Here is a 16,365-nt window from a genome sequence, read left to right on the forward strand (position 1 = left end):
AGAGGACCAATCGGGGGACAAGATACTTTCAAATCTTGGTGGAGGAAAGTTTTTCTTTGTACTCTTTGTTTTGTTCGTTGTTCGTTCTTGGGGCTAAGAGGGACCAGACGTGCAACCAAGTCTTTCTCCAATCTTTCTGAAACAGTCTCTCGTATTCAAAATAGTAAGTACTAGATAGAAAAGGCAGATTAGGCTTATGTTTGTTTTCTTAACTTGTAAATGTGTATTTTGCTGGAAGGATATTTTTACCTCTGTTTGCTGTAAGTTGTATCTTAGGCTAGGCGGGGAGGGAGTCCCTCTAGTCTATGTAAGCTGAAGACCCTGTAAACATTTTCCATCTTAATTTTACAGAGATAATGTTTACTTTTTTCTTTCTTTTAATTAAAAGCTTTCTTTTTAAGAACCTGATTATTTTTTTCCCTTGTTTAAGACCCAAGGGAATTGGGTCTGAACTCACCAGGGATTGGTAGGGGGAAAGGGGGGCGGGGGAGGTTAATTTCTCTCTGTTTTAAGATCCAAAGAGTTTGGATCAGTGTATCTCTCAGGGTAACCCAGGGAGGGGAAAGTCTGGGAGGGGGAAGGAGGGGGGAATGGTTTATTTCTCTCTGTTTTAAGACCCAAGGGGTTTGGGTCTTGGGTCCCCCAGGGAAGGTTTTGGGGGACAGGAAGTGTACCAAACACTGGAATTTCTGGTTGGTGGCAGCGCTATCAGATCTAAGCTAGGAATTAAGCTTAGAAGGGTACATGCAGGTCCCCACTTTCCGGATGCTAAAGATCAAAGTGGGAAACATACTTTGACATGGTGTACAGCGGTGGGATTGAGTTTAAAAACAAAAGCCAGTGAGTTTTTTTTTCTTTTCTCTCCTTTCTGGCTGTTCGGATAGCAGCCTAAGAGCAGAGGTGTTAAGTTTTTTTAACAAGGGTCTTTGTTAAAAAGGAGGCTCAAGCATGAGCCAGTAGACACCAGCAAAAAACAGATAGAAATAAACTTGGGTCTTAAAACAAGGAAAAAAATTAATCAGGTTCTTAAAAAGAAAGCTTTTAATTAAAAGAAAGAAAAAAGTAAACATTATCTCTGTAAAATTGAGATGGAAAATGTTTACAGGGTCTTCAGCTTACATAGACTAGAGGGCTCCCTCCCCGCCTAGCCTAAGATACAACTTACAGCAAACAGAGGTAAAAATATCCTTCCAGCAAAATACACACTTACAAGTTAAGAAAACAAACATACGCCTAATCTGCCTTTTCTATCTGGTACTTACTATTTTGAATATGAGAGACTGTTTCAGAAAGATTGGAGAAAGACTTGGTTGCACGTCTGGTCCCTCTTAGCCCCAAGAGCGAACAATGAACAAAACAAACAGCACAAAGACTTTCCTCCACCAAGATTTGAAAGTATCTTGTCCCCCGATTGGTCCTCTGGTCAGGTGTCAGCCAGGTTCACTGAGCTTTTAACCCTTTATAGGTAAAAGAGATATTAACCCTTAACTATCTGTTTATGACAATCCTTAATCAGGGTTCCCACTTAGACCCAAATGTTTACCTATTTGCAGTTCTTCCTTCTATTTCATGTCTTTTAAAACCATAATACACATTGCAATATATATATGTGAATGATTCAAATTCAGGTGTTTTCTGAAGTCAGAAAAAGACAGATGTTTTCTTAACTTGATAAGCTAATTAGGTGCAACTTACCTTAACACTGCCACTATCTGAGGAACAAGTAAAGCTAACCTCCCCCAAAGGTGATGCAAAAAGTAATCATAGGGATGAAAATGTAAGGGGAAACAAGCACGTAAGGTGGACACCAGTTACTGTCCACATGACCTGGAAATAAGCTGCTTACATTTTATCTTACTTAGGGCTCAATCTTTCTCACTGAACAACAAACAGCAAAACTTCTACAGACTTCAAAGGCAACAGGCTGTCTCTACTCCATTGGCACCATTTCTACAATTTATCAATCTGACATCCAACGGTGGTTCACAAAAAGCCAAGGATGTCAAATAAGAGTTCAGAACTGTGTTTTGTAAGAGATCTTCCAGAATAATAATAATAAAAAAAAGGCAGTTAAGAAAATCTCTATATATTAAGGGAGACAAGATTTGACTTGTCTTCAGAGTGCATTAGTCCACATTAGAGGGGTGTAAATTCTAATGCACACACGAGCATTCAACACATTAACTGGCCCCTCTGGACCCTGCTGGCATATGCTAAAAAAGCCCCCTACTGTGTGTTAATGTCCATTTCAAACGGACACACCCTGTAGACAAGTCTTAGGTTTTAAAACAGTACGAACATTTGATACATGGGCCCAGATCACAACACTGGGATGCAGATTTGAACTTGCCAGAGTTTGGAGCATTCGGATACGGGATTTTGGTTCAGGTCAGGTCCAGCTCTGGTGTAGAAGTTTATAGTGGCTATAGACTGGGGTAGGAGAACAGATTCTCACTCGCTGTCCTGTTTTAACACAGTAACTCCACAGAGACCCCACATTATGCCCCCTTACTCAGCCGGGCCTTAGGAGTAATGATTAGAGTACTATGAAGATAATTTCTCTGACTATTGGGACGACATCCTGGGCCAATTGAAGTTTATGGGCGTTTGGCCATTGACTTCAATAGGGCCATGATTTTACATAGTGTTGAGCTAAGTCAGGCAGCTATAATATTAGATCACCAATATGAGAGAGACTCTTCTTCCATATTTATTTAGGAGACTAATATGAATCTATATCTCGATCAGATATCGGAAGGATGAATGGGTAACAAGATATAAGACAGATCCCATCACGCTCATAACTTTCATTTAAAAAGCATGTATATATGCTGAATTATTTGATAGTAAAATCCTGCACTTAGGACAAGATGTATTTTTTTATTGTACACGTTAGCTGTTGGGACATAATGTAATTGCAAATTTTAAACATTTCTGGGTCTATTTCCAGAGAAATTTCTGAAGTTTGGGAAACAGTTTCAGTGCATTCTGCGTCGTCACTTCTATAACTTCTTCCACTGGGATTCCTTTCATTTTGGCAATATACTCAGCAGCAATGAAAATATTCTTTGGTTCATTTCTCAGCTGCAATGTACAAAAACAAAATAAATTAAAGAATCTGAAATTACATTAGTGTCAGATTCAATTTATCTTCAGAACCAGTTGTTGCAAATGGTTTCAAATACACCACTGATAGGGCCTTAAATGTAATTTCTCTTATATTTGCTCATCCTCCATCAGTCTCCTCTCAATCTATTCCTGCAATTGACAAGAGTCTTCTCCTGTGTAGTCCCTGCCTTTGGGAACTGGCTCCTTGTATCAGTCTGCCTTATCAACCTGCTATCTCTTTTCCAATTTCATCAGACAATGTCTTTCCTTCCGTGTCTCTCCCTATTCAATTTTTGCCCTCTGTTACTGTCCTCACTAAGCTACATTTTTAGAAATGCAGAAATGGAGAAACCAACAATTTACCTGTTTTTCAGGACCTAGTGCAGGAGAGTCGGTTTCTAAGCACATACATTCTAAGGGCAACTGTTTCACAAGCTTCTGCTTCTTAAAGGAAACAAGAAAGCTATTAAATGGCTCATTCACTCAAACTAGGAAAAAAAGCAGACAGAAAGAGAGGTATGTTTCATGTTAAAGGCATGGCAGTAATACACGTGGGGATCTTGTAAATATATATTTTGCTAATTGCACAATTAGGAAGGTGTAAAAATGGTCAAGAATACATGAACTACTTTTTAACAAAGTCTCCATAAAATACACGATGCTACCCATAGTGAAGCCCATTATTATCTATTAAATTAAGATATATTATTGCACATTAAAAAACAAACCAAAAAAACCTATTTTAGGTAAAGCACTCGAAAACTCAGATATACCAGAATCAAAGTTGCCTGTGCAACCCTACTTCATCCTCTTTATGTGTATGTCTTATGATACAATATTTAATTACATGCTCACATACTATTTTTTCTCTTCCAATCTTGTACCACCTCCCATCCCCAGGGTACTTGTCTCAATCTATTCCAGCATCCTAGTCTGGCTCTTGTCCCTTCTGCATTCAGATCAGGCAGCTGCTTCCTCCTTCAACTGCCTGGGCCCAGCAGGGAGTTACTAGAGTACAGGACAGGCAAGCTCTCTGCTCTCATTTCAGGTGCCTAAACCCAGCACACCCTGCGGCAATGCAGGAAAAGTCCTGCTTGGCCTGTGGCTGTTGTGTGCCCAATGTGGATGGGATCTTAGAAGAATATAGCTGCTAAAATTTAAAGTCTCTGCTGAGCACGTGCAAACTGCAGTTTTTCGTGGACGTATAACTTGGGCAAATTAGAGTGGATTTTCACAGGAACAGCATAAGACTCATTCCTGACACCAAAGTCTCCCCCTGCCAAATTCTGACTCTCTACTCCAAAGCGAGGGAGCACTAGAGCTTTCCAAAGAAAAGGTCACCAGAAGTTTATATATTATAGGGTTTTTTCAAAAACAAAAACAAAAACAAAACAAAAAATCAGCCAACAGAAAGTAATATTTTCTTTGTGATAAACTGAGGGTTACAGGCTGCAATCCCCAAATACTGAGATAGAACTAGTCCCTTTGAACTTTACCTGTTCACTTCTTATAATGGAAGGAGGAATGGAGAAGAAATATCCAGCCTTCATTCCTTCCATGGCCACAGATGGCCTCCCATCAAATGCATGGAGCAATACCCTTTCAGCATCTACAGAGAGCCAAACCAATTAGGAAGTAACTATATTGGTGGTAGGACTATGATGTCACTTCCTAGTACTAGAACCCTTGGTCTCGCCGCACTCTAGGATTACAGTGCTCTGGAGAGGAGCAGAGTCAGAACTGCTCCTGTGATGCCAGCACAGTTGCGATGCCAGTGCACTTGGTGCTTACGGCGTCAGACAGATAGGTTATAGAATAGATCAAGAAGAGGGGCGGGACGTGGAGAAGAAGAGCCAGTTACGAGAGGAGCCATGTTGGGAGATATGATTGGGATTGCAAGCAGACAGTCTGGGGAGGGAAGGAAAAGATAGCACCATGGGAACAATTCTAATCTTCTCTTGAAAGCATTACAGTCTGAGGAAAGCACAGTCGGACCAAGGAGTTTCTGTCAGGAGCTGACATCATTCTAACATAATAGAGACATACAAATTATATTCACTTTCCTTCCTTTCTTATTTTTACAGGTTTCCCCCCATTAAGTAAGGCAAATCAGGCAATAATGAAGAGAGGAAAAAGAAGACCTATTAAATCACCAAGTCCATTCCCCTACCAGTGCAGGATACCATCCCCCAGGAGTGTGAATATTTGATATTAAACTGATATAACACTTGATCTTAGTTCAAAACATAAGAGATACCAGAGCCTTAATTTTTTTATCAAACTATTTTAATAACGCCATGATTCCACTTCATGACCTCCAAGACTTAAGCTATACAAGTATCATATCAGTTAATTGCCTGTAACACTCTTTGCAATATTTAAAATGTCCACCTTTTAAAAATAAAAAAAAGTATAATTTCAAATGCTGACCTGGAGAGTGTGACATTCTGAACAGACACTGAGTATGGATCTGTATCTGTCAGAAGGTGTATTTGAACTGACAAACTGCTAGTGGCTAAGGCAATCTGAACAGTTCCTCAAACAAACAGTAAATCCCATAAATTAAAATTACAGTACTTTGAGAAGGACCTCCATAACTGTGCCCATCTGGCTTTGTGTATGCAAACGGACCATGCATGATAAGGAGATATGGTAAGACCAAAGAAACGTTGCTGAAAAAAAATGAATTTTTAATAGCAAGAAGTGACCCAAAAAGTACCTTGTTCTTTTAGGAGGCTAATGGTTGGTCTTCCAGCTGAACGAGAATGGACGTTTCTAGTGAAGAAAAGAAAAACTAGTATTAGGAAATTAAGCAGAGTATTTTTTTAAATAAGTAACTGATTTGACAGCAATTTTTATAGCACCATTCACCAAGAAAGATTCCCTAAGAACTTTACAAACATGTATAAGGAAATCACTTCAGCCATCATGAAAATACAGTAGCAACAGTCTAAGACAAGAAGAGAAGACTACAGTATGCAATTGAAACTACAGAGGTTGTCCCAAGGAGGCACAATGTAACTACCATGTTGTAATTTGGCCAAGACAATGAAGTCAATATCATTACTTTTCTAAGTGCTCTGGGCTCTTTAATAACTACAGATATGGAGGAATTTGATTTTAGATCTCTTCTGAAACACAATAACCTGACAGTATAAACAAGACCTACAAAGGCAAATCCAGTCTTTTCGCTAATTGAATCTGTTTGGTCAAGACTTGTCTTTGCTCCTGCTTCTGTTCATCAGTGCTGGCAAATCTGGGAGTGAAATCTAGTCCAACCTACAGCACAAGAGGAGACATAAGAAAGTTTCATCAACCTCATTCCTTTACATACTAGTCTGCAGTTCAGTAAAGAAATATTTTTTCAATCCTGCCAGTCAATTTTAAATGTATACATGTGGGAAGGATTGCCATTAAAATGGGATCTATAGGAAATGGTCTGTTAGCAGTTTAGATTCAACATTCAATTTATTTTCAACTCCGAAAGTGTTTGAGAGACCCAATAATTTTATCCAACATTTTAACCTATATGACTTTTGCGCAGCTATAACTGTTGTTTAACAATGATTTCCAAATTAAAGCCCCATATCCAGAGTCCTCTGAATTCCAAGGGAAGTTCAGAATCAGATCTGAATCTGTAGCTCAAGCCAATTCCTAATGAAGTCAGCCAGCTGTATAGTATTGGAATTAAATATTTTCAGTTGATTTTTAAGTTTGTGAAAGGTTCATAGCTGTACCAACCAAAGTCCTTGACTTATCTACAGAACAGGTGCAGTATACCAAATTTACCTATGACATGTCAGTGTGACTCAACCCTGCACGGTCAGAGGGTAAACCAAAGGGCATCCAGGTGTAAGAGGATACTTCATACTTATTTAATTCTCTCTGCTAAGATTTCAGGCAAGATTGTCATTTGTTGTGGTGGTTTTGAGATATGACCATGTGTCCTGCAGGAAGTGGGCTCAGACACCAATCACCAGTCAATCAAGCCACTGTACAGCTATTCTCCTTCATGTCCTGTAATAAACTGCCATGTAGCATTAGCTGTGCTCTAATATTGCTCAGCTGCATTCCACCCTGAATTTCAGTGGCAATTCAAGTGAACACTATGAATTCCCTACCTATTAGATTGTGTTTTGAGGGTTAATAAATTGACATTTTAGTTTTATGTCAATACATTCATACATACATGATTTCTGAAGCGCTGTGGAATCCACTGAGAGGAAGTAATAACAGCTTTACTAACATTAATTAAGCAAGCCTCAAACCACAACAGCATATAAAACCACACCACAGTTTAGGACAGGAAGTAAAGGAGAATCCCAGGCAAACAAAACTGCAGCGGGATCTTTAATGAACCAAAGTTGTCAGGACTTGGTTTTATATCTCATCCTAAAAACAGCACCTTCAGCAGCAGTGTCCCTGCACCATACCTCAGTTCAGTACTGAGTCAAAGGTAAGAGATCAGCAACTGAATCATGGACACTGCTTTCCATAGCCTCTAAATGGTTAGTGGAGATCTCCCATCCAAGTACTGATCCAGCTTGACCACACTTTGCTCTCAAGATCACCGCACAAGTTGGCATGGCTGCAGGTGAAAGGTAGTATGTATATTTAAGATACTTCATACCAAGTCCATATTATTAACTAAATATAAAATAAAAAGTAGCTAATAGCTTTTAAAACCTCCTCCTTTTCATTCAACCTGTACTGTCAAGTTCCACTGGTACTTTCCCATTGGGTTGAAATCAAAATATTGAGTTATTCTTAGCAGGAACGGGCAGCTGCAAGGAGGAAGATGGGTCAGGAAACTCTAAAAATGAAAAGTACAATTGAAAAAAAATGAGAGAAAAAGTGGGGAAACTGGAAAGATTGGAGGCAGGTGAGAAGGAAGATAAAAAAATGCTATTACTGTATTTTTCTTCTATTTTTTTTTTCAGGCTATTCCCCTACTGCTGTGTGAATGGTAATTCCCATTGCCAATTTATTTATTTGAAGGGCATTAATAGCAACATCATGAAGATCCGCTGGCAAGACAAAGTGCCCAATCTCGAGGTCCTCAAGAAAGCCCAGACGACAACCATCGAAATGATGATCATGAAGTCACAGCTACGTTGGACTGGTCATGTCAGCCGCATGGATGCCAACAGAATCCCCTGCCAGCTTCTGTATGGTGAGCTCTCCCAGGGCATCCGGCATACAGGTCATCCACGGAAACGTTACAAGGACACCATCAAAGTCAATCTGCAGTACAGCAGTATCAAACCTAGGGACCTTGAGGATGCCGCCAGTGACAGAACACAGTGGCGTGCAACAGTCAGAAATACCTGCTTCGCCTTTGAGGAAGACACTGCCGGCATCTACAAGAGGCAAGCAAACGACGTCACAGAGCATCAGCAGCGCACAATCCACTGACCGCGAACTTCCCATGCACCATCTGCAGCAAAATGTGCACCTCTAGCATTGGCTTGTACAGTCATCAGAGGGCACACCATGAGACCAACAATAGATGATCTGCACAGATTTGTCATCATCGGATCAATGGACTACCAAGAATAGAAGATTCATAGGTAGACAAAAAAAAATTCTTGTTCAGATGAAAAATTAGTATTGCAAAGTAAATAGCAGCTGGGGGAACTGGGGGAGGGAGATGACCGGGGAGATACATCAGGGAAGTATATGAAGGAAAATATTTTCAGTGCTGGAATGACAGGTCAGGTTGTCCAGCTGCTCAGATTATTAGTATTACTTTTTGTTTATACAGATGTGCTAAGTGCTTGTAACTCAGAGGACCTATGCTGGCAAAAAAAAAGAGGATTTAAACAAAACATAGAACTTTGACTTACCTCTCCGATTGCCAACAATCTATCTTTATAGAGTTCTATAAGTGGCAATGCAGCATCCAGGTCCTGCAAGAAGGAAAAAAAAGAAATTAAAGAAACAACCCTCTATCTATCCTTGCAAAGCAAGAGCAGGATGAATTCAGTTCCACTGTGATGTAGAACCACTTAATCTGTTGTCTGTGTACCTTGAAACGTGCTCCTACAGTAGGTTGAGGAGAAAGGAGGACAGGCTGTCAGGTTTTAAGATCCTGCAAGGCCATTCTGCCTTAAAGTTTATTTTTTCCATGAGTGGAACATGTAATTACCTCTTCAAGACAAGATCTATTAATATCCTGAACATGCCAACTGTTAGTCTGAGTGCAAACAGTCACCAGATATGGTCAGGGCATGGACACAGATGTATACCTCTCTCTTTAGTCTTCCACTCCCCATGGAAGTGGAGGGACAGCTAAATGTGCATGTTCATTATGTTGACTGTAAGCAGATCATCTGCTCCACTGTAGCCCTCTGTAAAACGGAGAGCCAAATTACTTCAGTAGCATTTTGCTTGAGTATTAACAGAATCAAAGATGAGTAAGGACCTCAGGATTTGATCCACAGTGTTTTCTGTATTATGGCAACATGTACAATATTGGTTGGATTTATTTTAAATGTTAAATGAGTCAATTCTGAATGCCTGCTCCTTGGCCCTATCTGGACATGTGGCAATTAAGAGTTTATTTATACCTTTAAAGTAACACTGCATTGTTCCTCTGGTGGAATACCTTGAACTGGATGAACTCCCAGACATGGCAAGACAAACCCTGGGTACCTAGAAATGAGAAATAAATTAACAGTAGGAAACATCACAAAGCATGCAACATCATGAATATTGTAAAGAGCTAGAGAAAAAAGTATTAATTAATCAATTAAGGCTACAGCACATTCCTTGTCATCCCAATAACCAGCAATACACTTGAGCAGCAGCACATCTTGTGCCTAGTGCCAGAGAATGAAAGTCAGAGTACCTGGCTTCTATTCTTGCCTCTGACTGGACTTGCTCTCTGACACTGAGAAAGTCACAGCCAGGCTTTCAACAGTCCTCTGATTTTTGGATGGCCAACCTGACACATGTAGTGCCTGATTTTCTAAGGTGTTGATGACTCCCAATTTACATAAATCTGGGTGCTGAGCACCTCTGAAAATCAGACCATGAGTGTTGGATACGAAGAAATTGAAGAAACTGAAATCAGTAGTGACTCTGAAAATTGTAGCCTCAACATCTCTGTGTGCCAATTTCCCTCCCTCTGTAAGATGTGGGAAAATACCTCCTTCAGAAGGGTGTTGTGAAGTTTAATTAAAGTTTATAAAGAACTTTGAGATCCTCAGTTATAAGGAACTATAGAAGTGAAAGCATATTATTCTCTCATAAAAATACTGCTACCTTTAAATTACAAGTTTAATCTTTTGACAAGTTTTGGAGATGCATTTTTTATGCATGTAGAAATCCAAATAAACAAGATAATACAAAATAAAGACACTAAAAGCAAACCTAATAAATACCAGAAGGATTCCAGCCAAGATGCCTTTTTGTGCTTGAGGTTTTTGAGTTTTGTCATAACTCTAATACCAGTAAAGAGGAAAGAGCGCAGAAAGATTTTAGATATTGCAGAGAGCTCCCTACTCAAACACCCTACATTTGATTATGCACAGAAGAGTCAAATAGAAAAATTGCTTAGTACAATACTATTGACTCTGAGAGGCAGTGTGGCTAATGGTTAGTTCAGAAGACAGGAGTCAGGATTTCTAGATTCTATTCCCATTCTGCCCTGACTCACCATGTACCTTGGGCTACTCACTTAACTTCTCTGTTCCTCCATGTATCTGTCTGAAAAGTTGCATCTCTAACAAGAACCTTAATTCATGCTTGCAAAACCCTTAGGAATTTTTGGATAAAAGGCACTGGAAAAGTGAAAAATTATTATTATTGATTCACCAAGGTCTCATTTATTATTTATTTGTATTGCAGTAGCACCTAGGAGCTCCAGTCACATACCACAACCTCACTGTGCTAGGCACAGTTCAAACACAGAACCAGAAGACAGTCCCCGCCCCAAAGGAACTTACAGTCTAAGTCAGGCCTTGTTGCATCCCTTGAACAGCCCTTAATCCTCCTCTGTCCTTTCGGTACTGTCCATGCAACCTATGTTTTCTTTTTATCCTTTTCCATAGAACATACTTTCCTTGATGTTTTGAATCCCACGGCACTCATCTTATCAAAACTGCTCTGCAGTTATTTAAAAATAACTGTTGTTTTAAACACATGCAAAGAAGACAACATCGTTGGAATAAACAATACCTTTCCGAAAGCTGGATAATTTTTTCAAATTCTCCTGAGTGTTCAGCAACTGCCACAAGGGCCAAAACTTTAGCCTGAAACAACAGGAAATAAAATTGCTGTAGCATAGAGGAACAAATGGAAACCCTAGGTTAACTTCCCAGCTTGACAGAACTTCCAGGCTCTCTCATGGTCTGCATTTAATTGATAAAAATCAGGTGGGGATATTTCATGTAGAATGAACCCTTCTCTGGAAAGCCTAGTGCTGGGGTGGGATTTGGGAGAGAAGGTTTAAATTCCATGTGTTCCTAGCAACCAGCCCTGTGCCACCTCCTGGTACAAGTCCTGAAAAAAATAATCAGAACAGTTTTCAGAAATGTCCATGAATTCAGAATTTTTTTTAAGACAACAGGGCATTTTTAAAGGATAGGGTAGGTTAGGTATTTAAGAGCTGAAAACAAATCAATGAGCCTTATGCTTTTTGGCACATCTACAGTAGGTTAAACAGGAGGGACGTGACATCTCCGAGTTTTGGTAATGGGCTATGGAACATTTCAACTCTAGACCACTGTCTCAAATACAACTAGATGGAAGAAAAATCATGCCCGTAAAGTTGATGAAAAGACTCCAGTTTATGTCAATAAGAGCTAGGTCAGCAGTAAGTAAAAGTTTTTTCTATCTGATGGCTTTCATTGTGGTCTAGGTAATAGCCAAATGGACAAGTAAACCAATACATTTATTACTTATTTACAGCCTTGTGGGAATCTCAGCCCCAAGGACAGAATTGCCATGGAAACTGAAGTACCCTATTGCTCCTAGAATTGGCAGCTCCAAAGTCAGGATGAGAAATGCTAGCATCATACTACAGGGAAGTTTGCACGGTTGCTGCTCCTACCGTAACTCTTGTGTGATAAAGAATTTCAGTTTACTACACTAGCACTAAAGCAACCTGTACCAACATTTATATTAATATTAGAAAATCATTATTAAATGAAACACAATTTTGACTAATAAGAGAATGAAATAAGAAAAAAAATAGGTGAATTAGAAATCCTGCCCTCCTAATAAGGATTTTTCCATAGGATCCATGAAGAAACAGAAATGACAGCTGCTTTTCCTGTCCATACAACGGTAGCAAAAGCATCTTAACCATAAATAGTTCCTTTAAGAACCATATGCTACATACAGATTTATGGCTTCAGAAAAATATAATGGATTCAACCAGATTTGTCTTTCTCAAAATATAACCCCAACTACTTTGTCGGCAAAAGACTAGACCTTGATCCTGCAAGCTGCTTCACATGGAGAAACCACTGCACCTGCCAGAGTCGGTTAACTTCTCTGGGGCTGGGTACAAGCTGGGTGGTCCTTTAAGGCAAGCAGGGCTCAGCCTTGCCTCTAACCAAACAACTATCCTCAAGATGAGTGTGATGGAGACTTAATTATGACTAACCTTAGCTGCAAGGAAGGAGGGGAACCAGAGAGAGGACTACTTAGATCTGGGAACTCAGTCTGGAGAGGAGGAAAAGGGATTTCCTCTCTGAGGAAGTCAAGCTGGAAAAGATCTACAGGAAGTAGGTCAGGCTCCTGTGTGGGTGAGCAGAGGAGATTCCTGAGATGTGCTGGTGCTGCCAGAGTATCTAACAAGGCAAGGCAGTAGGTGGAAGCCTGCTGACATGTAACATAGGAGAAACTCTGTAGGGCCCAGGAATAGTGGCAAAAAGGCAGAGAACTTCAGTGTAGCCTAAGAGGTGCAACGTATTATTAGTGAAAATATTTATATGGACTGAGTTGGACCTCTTGTTACCCCAAAAGGGGAATGAATTTTTCAGTGATCTGGAGAGGACCCAGCCAGACAGGTCCTTGTGGGGCCAAGGAAGTGATCACCAGGACGTGCTAGAGATGAAGTCCCCAATCTCCCATCATCCAGACATAAGGGGGAAACCTTGATGTGAATACATGCAATTATATGGCTCCATTCAGGCATAAGTTGGCCCACAAAGAATAGTAGAGAAGTCAGTGGGGCTCTATGGGGGTACAGTGGCCCGGCTGTGCAGAGCAGTTTGCAGGATCAGTCCCCAAGTCATTAAAGTTCCTGGACAAAGCACAGCCAGGGGAGGTTTTTCTTTATTCCTAACAGTCCCTAAGCCAGGCTGTTGTCTAGCTTGTTCTTGTCAGACAACACAGTCACTGTCACAGATCACTTGAGAGCTGTGATGTAAGCGCACATCTGTAAATCAGAATCTCCCAAATTCTAATCTCAGTTCTAACACGGACTCCTATTGCGAAGATTACTTCATGTTTGTATAGAGTTTGAAAGTGCTGAATATTCAGACTTCATTAAGCTTCGTATAAATTCCACATTTAACTAAATTTTGTGTTGCAATCCTGTCTTTTAAAATATAAAACTCTGTGCCCAGCTAACAGGAAATGTGCAATGTTAGCAGAATTGAACTTTTTTCAGTATAAGAAAACTGATCCTGCGAACACACAAGCTCATGCATAACTTTAGAAATGGGGGTAGCCTCATTGACCTCAATGAGGCCATTCATATGCCTAAACTTAAGCATGTGTGTAAGTGTTGACAGGAGCAAGACCAATGTTTAGTTAATAGTATAGTTACCCACCTTCTTTGCTTCTTCCAATACATCTTCAATATCCTGAAAGAGATTATGATGTTTTATTGGAAACCTGAATCAGAGAGGGGAACAAGACTTTTTAAATGACACGTCTACTCTTTTAAGGGATCTGGGAATAAAGTGAGAGCTGAAAGGCTACAGTGGAAAAGTCACGGAGTGATGCCACAGGGCCATCTGTGAGTGCAAACCTTCCATTTGAAGGAAAAGCAATCCTTGAGCAGCCCCTCACACCCCAAAGCAAGGACCCCTGGTGTAAAGCACTAGGGGTGGGGAGCAAGGTGGAAGGGGTGACCAAGGGGCAGGACAAGGGGGCTGATGGGGCAGTGTCCCAAACGGGCACAAAGGGAAGATGACCAAGAGGCAGGAGAGAGGGTCACTATGGGATGGTGGGTGCTGGTGGAATGGGGAGGGGGGTGACCAAGGGGCAGGGTAGGGGACGGAGGGGATGACGTAGGGGCGGGGGCATGCTGGTGGAGTGGGTGACCAAGGGGCAGGGTAGGGCATGGAGGGAATGATGTAGGGGTGGAGGGTGCTGGTGGAGTGGGGAGGGGGTGACCAAGGCGCAGGGTTCAGTGGGGCACAGAGGAGGTGACGTAGGGGCACGGGTGGAGTGGGGAGGGGGTGACCAAGGGGGAAGGTCTGGTGGGGCACGGAGCAGGTGACGTAGGGGCGCGGGGTGCTGGTGGAGTGGGGAGGGGGTGACCAAGGCGCAGGGTTCAGTGGGGCACAGAGGAGGTGACGTAGGGGCACGGGGTGCTCTGGGAGGGAGGGGGACCAAGGGGCAGGATGGCCACGGAGGGGAATGATGTGGGCGGCGGGGTGCTGGTGGAGTGCATAGGGCAGGGGTGATCCAAGGCGCAGGGTTAGAGGGCACGAGGAAGGTGACGTAGGGCAGGTGCGGTGGAGTGGGGAGGGGGTGACCAAGGGGAGGCCTGTCGGGCACGGGAGCAGGTGACGTAGGGGCGCAGGTGGACTTGTGGAGTGGGGAGGGGGGTGACCAAGGGAGTTTGGGCAGGAGCGTTAGGGGCACGAGCGGGTGGACCATAGGCCGGGGGCTGGTGGCAGTGGCAGGGGTGACCAAGGGGAGGTTACGGGCACGGAGCGGGTGACATATGGGCGCGGGGTCTGGTGGTGTGGGCAAGGGGTTGAACCAAGGGGCACAGGGTGGGGCACAGAGCGGGTGACATAGGGGCGCGGGGTGCTGGTGGAGTGGGCAGGGGGTGACTAAGGGGCAGGGTGGGGCACGGAGGGAGTGACGTAGGGGCGGGAGGGGGTCCGATGAGGCGGGGGTGAGCAAGGGCCGCACCCGCTCAAAGTCCGGCGCCGCGAGGTGGCAGTGACAATCCACCAGCCCCGCGACCTCCATCTCGAGAGCCCCAGGCCAGAACGGCCGCGTGATGGGCGGGTTCCGCCCGGACACGTGACCTGTTTCGCCGGTTGACGCAGGGCTCGGGCGGGTTCCGCTTCCGGCAGTTTGGAAAGCGGGAAATGGCGGAAAGCCCGGCCCGGCCAAGAGCAATGGAGGCTGCGGCTAAGGAATCGGAGCCGCTGCTGCCGCCGCCGCCGCCATCTCCGGCCCTCCGGGAAACGCGCGTCCGCTGCTGCTCCAAGCGCTGGGTGGGCGAGGTGCTGGGGCTGTGCGCCCCCTACGTGCGGGCGCTGGCCGACGGGCAGCCCGGCGAGCTCGGGGCCGAGAGCCGGGAGCAGGCGCTGCGGGACGCTCTGTGGGTAAGAGCCGCCGCGGGGGTGAATGGGAGCCGCTTGCTTGGGGGGCTGGGACGGCCCCGACCCTTGGCGTAGAGACTGGAGCCCCGCCGCGTCCCGTCCCGTCCCGTCCCCTCGGGCAAAGCCAAGCGGCCGGCAGATGCCCCTGGGTAGGCCCAGGCCTCAGCGAGCCCCGAGGGCCACAGTCCCGCAATTAAACGTCCACCTCTGTGCGAGCCGCCTCCGACCTGGCGGTTGGAGTTGGTGAGAGCAGCCGTAGAGTCACAGAGATGGAGCCCTGGAAGGGACTCCAGCGACCGCCTAGTCCGGCCCCTGCGCTGAGGCAGCGCCACATATACCTTAGCCCATCCCTGACAGGTGTCAGGAGGTTTATAAGAACGTGTTGGGACGAAGATGTGGATTACACAACCTCCCTTGGAAGCCTGTTGCAGAGTTTAACTACCCTTATCATTAGAAAGTTTTTCCTACCATTTAATCTAAATCTTCCTTGCAGCAGATTAAGCCCATTACTTTTTGCTCTACCTTGAGTGGCCCTGGAGAACAATTGTTCTCAGTCCTCTTTAGAACAGCCCTTGCAGTATTTGAAAACTTAGCAGGTTCTTTCTCAGGCCTTGTCTACACTACCTGATTAAATCGAATTACTTTAAATCGATTTTATAAAACCGATTTTATAAAATCGATTTAGTGCGTCCACACTAGGATTCTAAAATCGATTTTGTGCGTCCATGGCCCA

At 43.3% G+C, this 16,365-nt stretch overlaps 2 protein-coding genes across 4 annotated transcripts in view; one reads left to right on the forward strand and one right to left on the reverse strand.

Annotated features, from left to right (window-relative positions):
* Nucleotides 1-2,692: 2,692 nt before the first annotated feature.
* On the reverse strand, nucleotides 2,693-15,348 carry TATDN3 (TatD DNase domain containing 3). Of its 3 annotated transcripts, none has more exons than XM_032805131.2 (10): nucleotides 15,214-15,347; nucleotides 13,896-13,928; nucleotides 11,290-11,363; nucleotides 9,678-9,762; nucleotides 8,955-9,017; nucleotides 6,278-6,387; nucleotides 5,828-5,883; nucleotides 4,605-4,717; nucleotides 3,472-3,549; nucleotides 2,693-3,084 (listed from the first exon to the last, which is right to left on the reverse strand). In XM_032805131.2, exons 1-10 carry the CDS (start codon nucleotides 15,271-15,273, stop codon nucleotides 2,941-2,943), a joined length of 816 nt encoding a protein of 271 aa, XP_032661022.1. In that variant the 5' UTR covers nucleotides 15,274-15,347; the 3' UTR covers nucleotides 2,693-2,940. The 3 variants fall into 3 exon arrangements, with proteins under 3 accessions (XP_032661022.1, XP_032661020.1, XP_032661023.1); XM_032805129.2 differs by having other exon boundaries at nucleotides 3,472-3,552; XM_032805132.2 differs by lacking the exon at nucleotides 3,472-3,549 and having other exon boundaries at nucleotides 15,214-15,348.
* Nucleotides 15,349-15,358: 10 nt separating this feature from the next.
* Nucleotides 15,359-16,365, forward strand: part of NSL1 (NSL1 component of MIS12 kinetochore complex) — a 24,470-nt gene continuing 23,463 nt past the window's right edge. Inside the window, exon 1 of the mRNA XM_032805128.2 lies at nucleotides 15,359-15,635. Coding sequence (XP_032661019.1) covers nucleotides 15,396-15,635 — 240 coding nt within the window. The 5' untranslated portion in view covers nucleotides 15,359-15,395. The remainder of the gene's footprint in view (nucleotides 15,636-16,365) is intronic.

This window comes from Chelonoidis abingdonii, chromosome 3 (genome assembly GCF_003597395.2).
Source record: "Chelonoidis abingdonii isolate Lonesome George chromosome 3, CheloAbing_2.0, whole genome shotgun sequence".
In the NCBI taxonomy this organism is placed as follows: domain Eukaryota; kingdom Metazoa; phylum Chordata; order Testudines; family Testudinidae; genus Chelonoidis; species Chelonoidis abingdonii.